Below are 9,852 nucleotides of genomic sequence, written 5' to 3'. Positions count from 1 at the left end.
TCTCATCTCAATCAAAAGTTATAAACAAATGCAACATTTTTGAAAAGTAGGTTAGGCTTCAAGGTCAAGGTCACAGAGTAAAAATCATGATTCATTTGGAAAGATCTTATCACAGGTAATAATATACATGCATTATAATATGAATGCCCTAACTTTTCTCTTTCAAAATGATGAATTTATAACAATTTAATTTTTTTGCAAGTAGGTCAAACTTCTAGGTCATATGTAAAAAAAACAAAAAACATGCCATTCTCACAGGTAAATACTAGTGCATAAGTTTAATATGAATGCCTTGTCTCTTCTCATTCAGTAGATATGACCGTGATGACCAAGGTTAATTTTATTCAGACAGAAGGACAGTCTGACATACAAATGTACATATTTCTATATGAATTGCATGGGTAAAATTGGACCAGTGGTTCTAGAGAAGTTAAAAATGTAAAAAGTTTTCAGACAAACAGATGGACGACATGTCACGACAGACGTTATATGATAAGGAAACCAGAAAAGCTCAAATGAGTGTTTTGAAAGGGTTACAATATGGTTGCAGTATTTGAAAAGCTGTTTTTTTTCATGCAGAGATATGCATGACCAACATATTCATGTTTTATATAAGTAATTTGTTTGTTTGTTGTGAATACATCTCTCTCGGGAATTTTTCCCACATATGGAGACACCACCAAATAATAATGAAGACAAGATGTGTTTGTGAAACACTGATGTCCCTGTATGGAAGCCTATGGCGAAGGATGAAGTTTCTCAAATATATGTCAAACTCAAAGGTCAAGGTCAAAGGGTTCAAATTGTTGGTATCAGAAAAAAGTCTTGTCACAAGGAATGCACATGTGAAATAAGTAATCCCTAGTACTTCCTGTTCAAAAGTTAATTGCCAAGGTTATATAATTTTTTAAGTGGTTCAAACTCTACGGTCAAGGTCAAACATATTTATACCTGTTGACAGTTCACAATGAATACACATGTTAAGCATGAAAGCCCAAGCACCTACTGATCAAAATTTAGGCCAAGTTTAAAGTTGGGTATTTTTCTTGTAAAAATGTGTATTCTAGGTCAAGTGATCAGAGGTAAAAATTAATGTTACCCAAATAAAAGGTCTTAATTGTCACAAGAAATAAACCTTTAAAATGTGGAAGCCATTTGTATAGCCCATCCCACTTAAAACTTATGGGCAAGGTTATAATTTCTGCAGACAAATAGACAGACATGATATAAACACAAGAAACAAAATATGTACATAATTAGTCAAATGGAAAAAAATATACTATTTAATTGGAATCACAAAATAGATTGTTATTTCAGGGATAGGGAGTGGGTAGGGAGATTGGACCCCCCCCCCTGGAATTTCCTTTGTTATTTAAACAAGACTATATTCTGAAGCAAATAAAAAATGACTTTGGACATCCTCCCCCTAACTTAGAAAACATTGACCCCACTATCATTGTTTTTATTTTGTTTATTTGTTTTCAGTTTATGAGGTTTTTTTTCTCCTGCTTGTCAGGAAATTCTAGGCATGAATTTTTTGACTGAGATGTGAACCCCCCTCCCTACTCCCGAAAAAAAATTCTGGATCCGCACCAGTATTGGCAGTAATTGAATGTCACATCGACAAGGGGAGATAACTTCACAATATGAAATTCGTCTAGTGTGGCATGCGATGATCTTTGACCCTTTTTGAACTTTAATCTAATCGTTTGGGTTTATTTTACCCCCCACTATACTTAAACTTGTACTTACCGACCTCCATAGGTCTTGTAAACTTCATGAAATATAAATCCAATTTATATAACACAAAATGAATTAATCCAATGCACACCATTCTGCAGCATGTTATAATGCTATTCCATTCGGAAAACCTTCGTGCCGTCGATTCCGTCACCTTATCAGATGAAGTGGGAATCGGCCGAGGTGTACCGAATGGAGTTTAATCTAAAAATATGATAATGGGTGACGCAACGTGATGTGATGTAGAATTTACATGTCAAGAACAAATTTTAAATTAATTCATAACAAACAACGTTTTAACAAAACTGTTCCATCTAGCCTATTCCAAAAAGTATGTACTGTGTGATTGTGGTGTCGAGGGGTGGGGGGGGGGGGGGATTAGTAAATTTAAAAAGGTCCATTTATTAGAAAAACATTTATCAAAATCTAATTTACATCATTAATAGAATTCAAACTGGTATATAATGAATTAAGCATGTAAAATAAATATAAGAGGTTCTGAGTTATAGGTCACAGGGATAATTTCATACTCAATTTGATGAATACATGTAAATTACAGGCACGTAGCAACCGGGGGGGGGCTGCCCCCCTTTTTTTCCCAACATTACCTGTACTATAAGAAAATGTCCATTGAAAAGATGGTTGCCCCCCCCCCACACACACACACACTTTTTACCACAGTATATACATGGCAAGGAAATATGGGGAAAAAATTGGAAGTGAAAGTAATTTTGCCTTGAAAAAAAGGTGGCCACTCCCCCCCCCCCCCATTTCATTTTTTTTCCTTGTTAATGTTTTTAGGTAAGTGAAAAAAATTTTCTCAGGTTGCCCCCCCCCCCCCACTTTCAAAAACGATGCTACGTGTCTGAATTATATAGAATTATTTTGACTTTTTCCTTGGTAAGCCGCCCGTAGGATTGTGTATTTAGAGGCAAACACCTTAGTGCGGGTATTACTGTCTCATGACAGCATCTAGTTTGATTTGTATTATTTATACCAATTATGAATTATATCACTGCTCTATTCAAAAGCTAGCATTTTTATTTAACGTGATGACATGAAAAAATCATAAAAAATCTTTCTTGATATTATTTTACCTTAGCAATCTTCATTTAATTTTTTACTTTTTTGCTGACCAATGTTCAATCTTTTGCCAGTATCCGTCTATTCATGCACGTTCCACTCCTTCTAAGAAACAATTCGCAAAAATATAAAGAAAACGAACGGCATTCAAGATAAAAAAAATATCCATAAAAATAGTACAAAGCAGGAGCAGAGAAAACATGGACCTTTTGAACATCAGAGGTGGGATCAGGTGTTATGGAGTAGTAGGCATCCCCTACCGACAGGTCACTCCCACCGTGTGCTCTTTGTCAAGATTGGGAAAAAATGGGGGAAATCTGTGAACAATTCAGTGTGTAAATAATGGTCTAACGATAATGTTTTTAAAAGTCTGTCATCATTTGCTTTAATGATAGATTGGATTTGCTGACAAGGTAATTGTATTGACCATAGATCTTGTGAAACAGTGATTTTAAACGAGACTGTTGCACTTCATCTGTTTAAGATGTTTTTAAGAAGTTCTGCATGATCACAAATAAGAAAAGTATAACTTGTGACAGCTTTGTGATGAAGTGTAGACCCAGATTTATTTAAATTAACTGTCATTTCAGAGTAGGGTATGGGGACACACTGCTTTTTCAATGAAAATGAAACTAGTAAATTTTCTTATCTCGTCCTTGTTCATTTGCAAAATTATTTTGTTAAAAAACATTCTGATTGTACACACAAGTACTCTAAATTTTATATTAAAAAGATACTTGAGTTTCTGATTGACAAAATCTATGTTGTTCTTGGAGTCCAGGTCTTCTAACAATCTATTGGAATCCCCATGGAAACCAATTGCACCCTGTTTCTAGCATATCGATTTTTGTGTATAAGAAGCAGAATTTGTCCAAAGGAAGGAAAACACTTGCTGGGGCTTTCAACCCCATGATTATATATATATATATATATATATATATATATATATATATATATATATATATATATATATATATATATATATATATATATATATATATATATATCGATGACGTATTGTAAATTAACAATGGTTATTTCCATTCTTATGTCAATACGATATATCCAAGTGAGCTTGAAATAAGCTTTAAGATACCAAAGACTCTGATATAAATTTAGATATTTTACGTGAAATAAAAAAACGTTAATTAGAATTTTAAAACTAAGCTTTATGACTAACTTTTTAATTTTCAATGTCCTTTTCTTACGCAGCAACATAGCTTCATCACCTGCATGCGGGTTTATATCTCTCAGTTGATTCGATACGCAAGAGCATGTGCTAAATACGAACAATTTTGGACAATTTTTGGAACGTGTTAAGTTATTGACCAACAAGGTACTGAAACAAGAATATCAATCTCATTTAAAGTCATCTCGTAAGTTACCTGGTAGATACGAAGAGCTTGTCAGCAAACACAACTTATAATTGAGTCAAATACTGACTGACGTTTTTCATACTTATTGTTAGGCAATGATATACACTCTGAATTATCGAGTGATTTTTTCCCAATCATGACCGGTCGACAGGGGATGCTCACTCTTCCGTGACACCTGATCCCGCCTCTGAAATTTTGGTTTTCCGTGTTTGCTCTGCTCCAATTTTGTATTGTTTTATGGATATTTGATCTTGAATATTAATCGTTATTTTCATATGTTACACTAGAATTTTTTTTCTGAAATTGAAACAAATAGAAATGTTTTAAGCTATTTTTCTCAACAGGAATGTCATAATTTGTCTTACAGAGATGTTACGTGGAAATACGTAAGAAAAATGTTTAAAAATCATCTCAAGAACACCACCACATTAAGGTTCAATTATGTTGATTTACATCAGGTATGATCCTACAAAATGTAGACGGAGTAACAATAAGTATTGAAATTTAACACTGCAATTTGAAGACAAAAAATTTAAACAATCTCTTTTCATGAACAATTGGGCAATGATAAGTAAAATTGTGTACTTCCTCAAGTAATGAAAATTCAAGCTTATTCTAATCACAGACTTTGGTGAAGGGTGAGACCACAATAAGGGATAAAAGTTTAACATGAAAATACAACAAATTTTAGCATACTTAGGGAAAGTACATACAATTTTTGTAAGTCGTGTTGAAAGGAGAAAAAAAGGCTCCAAAAAAGGATAAGAGTTCAAGATGGGAAACGTTTCAAGCATTTCAAAAGGAAAATTGAATCAATTACATGAATTAATTGACATACAGATATTCCTTGGTTTGGATATCGTATTTTGACATTTTAATGATAATAGACACTACATTGTATGCCACTACAGATTTTCAGTTTTTCCATCGTCATATTTAAGGTCTTCCGACTTCCTTCGGAAGACCTTATTGTTTTCCGTCGGTTTCCTATTATTATTATTTTTAAGGTCTTCCGACTTCCTTCGGAAGACCTTATTGTTATTCGTCGGTTTCCTATTATTATTATTCTTTTTTCATAGTTATGGCGATATCTCAGCTGTGACTGTACGGATTTCAAAGATTTTTGCAGGAAAGATGCATCACGTTAATATCTCCAGATATGTTTTTCATTTTTTCAAAATTTGCTTCCATTCGCGATTTTTGGGGAAATTTGTATTTTTTAAATGGATTTTTGTACCCTCCTTTTCTCGAAAACGGCTAAGGATATGACATTGAAACTCATGGACATGAAAGAGCATTACATGTAGATGTGCCGAACGTCCTTCATTTTTGTCGTTCCTACTTCCGTTCGCAAACGGAAGTGAATTCAAAAAGTCTTATTTTTCATCTTTGTTTTTCAATATTTTTCTTTGGGATTCACAGGGTTTATAGAACGTCTTCAAAGATATCTATATTTATATATGTTTTCATTTTTTCAGGCGTGCGTTTATTGCAAAGATATGACCGAACCAAACTTTGTCTTTCTGTCGAGGGTTCGAATCCCGCTCGGGCGTTCCCCAAATTTTTTCTTTGTTTTTGTCTTTTTTCAGTTGCAAATTACTTTTCACTCTTTTATAACATGTGTGGAAGATTTTGCCGATTTTTAAAAGCTATATTTGGAGATATTTTGTGAAATACATGGAACAATCACGATCTGTGTTGAGAAACTACTGTAAATGAACGTAAACGAAAAAAATACATTATGAAATCTATTTCATGGAATGACGCAGACTAGATTGCAAAAGAGTAGTCGGTCGGAAGACCTGCTTGTTGCACCAGCAACAAGAACGCATCTAGTTTTTCCATATTTTAAAGTAACACTCGGCTCTTGTCTAGACTTTCTATTTATGTTTTCTAACTTATTCGATACTTAAGAGTCACCCGCGTGGCGCAGTGGTTAGAGCGTCGGTTCTAGAGTCGCCAAGTAAGGAGTTGATCCTTATGTCGCTGGTTCGAGTCCCACTGTGGGACCTGGAGACTGGTCCTTCGGATGAAACGGTATAAACCGAAGTCCCGTGTCACAGTAAATCCTGGCACGTAAAAGATCCCCCCTTCTCAATGGCCATGAGTGCCGAGTATAGGTCAAAATTTGTAGCTCTCCACCGGCAAGTGGTGGCGTCTCCATATGAGAGAAAAATTCACAAAAGGGACGTTAAACAATATACAATCAATCAATCAATCGATACTTAAGATCATGCTCTGAAAAAATCAATATTCAAATCAAGGCAAGTTACTGACAGTTAGGTTGTTGTTACAGGGATTTAAAATACCTCGCTAAAACATTTTGTAAATTCTTCGGTTGTTAAAATGAAGTTGTTTGCAAAATATAACCTTTTTTCGACTCCGATAATCTGACTGGCACGTTCTTTTCAAATTCTTAGCCTTTTTTACTTACTTTTACTACTTCATATTCCTTCTATAAAGTGATTACGGGGAGCATAACCGGTCGACAGGGGATGCTTACGTTTCTTGATTCTTGATTCTCTCTATGAAATTTCTGGATTTTATGTCCTCTTTACCGTTTTTATTTAATGTAGAATTTTTTAGCTTGAAATCATTGTTTGTTATCTTCGCCTTTTTATTTCTGAAAGCAATTTATTTCATTACGGATCCCGATTTTAAGTCAGATATAAAAGTTCATATAACGTTACTTGTTGTTCAAATGTAAGGGGAAATGCTTTTCAAATTCCTATCAAAATACAAAAAGGCCAGGTTAGCCAATTTGATACTTTTGCATCTAGCATACATTAATTGTTTGAATTCAGTTTTAATTAATCATTAAACTCCTTTGGGATACGATAGAGTCACATTTTGGTGTCAGATTTTCTTGGGATTAATTAAGAGCAAACATCTATTAAGATGTCCTAAAGACTAGGTGAACGTTGCCCCCCTCATTACTTTTCTCATATTCATCTACAAACAAATTTATGATACATTTTTTTTATATACAGGTGCCTCTCAGCGGCAGGCTTCTTATAGGGAGGACCAGGCTGGGAGGAGTCAATGTAACACCCAAGAAACCCCGCCATGTGAACCACGCGTGACCTGCGGACAGATGAGTGGACTCTTCCCAGATAATTCTGAAAATCCATATGCACAAATTTCGGATACAGCTAGGTTGATGCCAAGAACGAAGCATATCCCAAAGGAAGTCGGTATTCCAAAAGCTCCGATGACCACGAGTCAACCCACTGCAAAGTGTGAGGATTTCACCTCATACGATGTTCTTAGTTTGAAAGCAAAAGGCAAAAAATCAGACATGTGTTTAAAGCAAAAGCAAAAGACAGAGTTCTCAGGAGTTAAGTATTCTAAGAATCCTCCGCCTCCTATTGTCAAAAATAAACCTCTACCCCCAATTATTTCACCCAATCCTGACAAGCGGAAAAGTTTTCTTTTTCCTGACGACACGTCTGATTATCTAACACAAGAACCACTTCTTTCAAATGATAGGTCTAGTGAAGCGGAAATAAAGGCACTCCCGCCTCCTCCAGCACCCCCTTCTGCTCATAGCAATGGTTTGCGTTATAAACCTAAAAAGGGAAAGAAACCACCCCCTCTACCCAGAAAACCACCAAGTAATTCGGATATCTATCGCGATGATAGCAATAGCGAGGGCAACGCTGCACACGATGGTATAGTGAGCATGAGAACAGACAATGAAACAGAAAGTAAAAGTAAAAATAAGAGAACCAGTTTCTTGATGCCAAAAAAATTTCTCAGAAATGAACCTTCAATGAAAACTACTCTTAAAAAGGATATGCTTAACAGACGAAAGACGAATGGCATGTCGTACAATCTATCGGGTCTGTTAGATGTAGACGAAATGCCACCACCTGACTTCAGTGACGACGAAGAAGCGAGGGGTAGTGCCCAGCCCCAGTATCCGGGGGCTGAGGTTCACATGAACCCCCTACGGAAGTGTCAGACTGTCATAAAAAACAAGATGAATAGAATAAGTGCACTTAAGTTCGCGAGTAGTACCTTGGACAATCTTAGATACAGCTTTGCACGACCTCAACATTAGCTTTAACAGAGTGAACATTAGAACATTGCAAAACCCTTTGTTCAAAATATATTTAATTTCTATTTATATATATATAAAGATGAAATTATACATATATCCTATTAATTTCTTTGATAAAAGCACAAACCAGTTGTTTCCCGATACTAGTATTAAATATTTTCTCAGCTACTTTCATTAATTATCATTGGTCTGAAGTATATATATCTGTCTGATCTCTATTTATTCACAGGAAATAAAGGAAACCCCTAGCCTAGTTTTTGACATTGAAGAAGCATTTAACTATTCTTATTTATGTTCGTATGTTTTACAAATACATGAAAAATAAACTTACATTAAAAATAAACTTAATGTTTACGTGCTATCGTTTTCCTTCCGTAAGTTCTTCCTTATTGTATGCCAATTAAACTAAAAGTTTATCTCAAATGATCTTAATTAGCACTAAGTAAAGTGTTATTGAGAACATTCAAATCAGAGCATAGATATGATGTTTAAGACTGAACGACAATTTGAATTACAGGTTTAATAGGTGCCTCTCGAATTGCAGTACACTTATAAATTTTATGTTTATCATCAATATAATTATCTTATTTTATTGTTTTTCCTGAAATCTTTAAACATGAAACATATGGGGATAACGAACAGTATTCAAGATCAAAAATTCCATGAAACAATATAAAATAGGAACGGAGTAATCTGCATAAGTAAGGGAAGTTAACAATTGAAAAGTTAAAGTCATCACGTTTTTCAGAGAGCTTGGTTGTTAGATTACCAATAATGTCTTTTGTAGTAAATAACATTCCGTCTTTAACATACACAAATATATTGTCAAACTTAATTTGTAAAGTATATTTATTTAATATAGAATCTTGTGAAAGGTTTAAGGTAGTGAGAATTTAAAAAATTAATTTTGACTGAAATAAAAATTTATAAGTGAAAGGTGAATTTATCGATTTTAATTTATAATGTTGCCTAATGTAGGAAGATAAACTTTCATAGTTATAATGCATTTGAATGAGGGAAATTTATCGGTTTTTTTAACTTTCTAAAATATGTTTCAATTGTATCACTAACCTGGATCTTTTCGCGCTCTTTAAGGATTTTATACTTTAAAATTTCCTTAGGGATTTCTCTAATGATAAACCATAATGTTTACCATTTAAACATTCAACTGTATATTGTAATCATATAAAGGTTTGTATTTTTCCACAAGAAAATTATCTATGTGGGAAGTACTGATTTATTAGATTGTTGTACCAGATCGGCAGATTGAAGGCACACCTTCATTGATTCAAGCCATGTAGTGTTATTCTGAGGAGTATCAGTTTATAGTATAAGCGGATAACTCTAGAACTTGTCATTGACTCAAGTGGAGACCCTTTTCATAAATCTGATATTTCAACTACACGCGAACCTTGTTCATTAGTTCCTCATGGGCACTTTTATCACTCTCAAAGACAAACATTTCCAAATATTTCAAGGAAAACATTCATAAACATTTTTCCTCTTTTCAACATTGTTAAGCCTACCTGATCAGCTGAAAGCTCGAGTTAGCTTTTCGAATCATCCGGCGTCCATCTGTCTGTCTGTCTA

The 9,852-nt window shown here is 34.3% G+C and overlaps 1 protein-coding gene across 2 annotated transcripts in view; it reads left to right on the top strand.

The window, feature by feature from the left end:
- The window catches only part of LOC134237743 (scavenger receptor class F member 1-like), a 19,234-nt gene extending 10,739 nt beyond the window's left edge, over positions 1-8,495 (top strand). For both annotated transcript variants that reach the window (XM_062719894.1, XM_062719895.1), the window contains exon 9: positions 7,190-8,495. In XM_062719894.1, coding sequence (XP_062575878.1) covers positions 7,190-8,262 — 1,073 coding nt within the window. In that variant the 3' untranslated portion in view covers positions 8,263-8,495. The remainder of the gene's footprint in view (positions 1-7,189) is intronic.
- Positions 8,496-9,852: the final 1,357 nt, after the last annotated feature.

Source organism: Saccostrea cucullata, unplaced genomic scaffold, assembly GCF_032062105.1.
Source record: "Saccostrea cucullata isolate Sc308-1 unplaced genomic scaffold, CSIRO_AGI_Scuc_v1 ctg6077, whole genome shotgun sequence".
NCBI classification, from domain to species: domain Eukaryota; kingdom Metazoa; phylum Mollusca; class Bivalvia; order Ostreida; family Ostreidae; genus Saccostrea; species Saccostrea cuccullata.
This window is presented reverse-complemented; position numbering and strand designations above follow the sequence as displayed.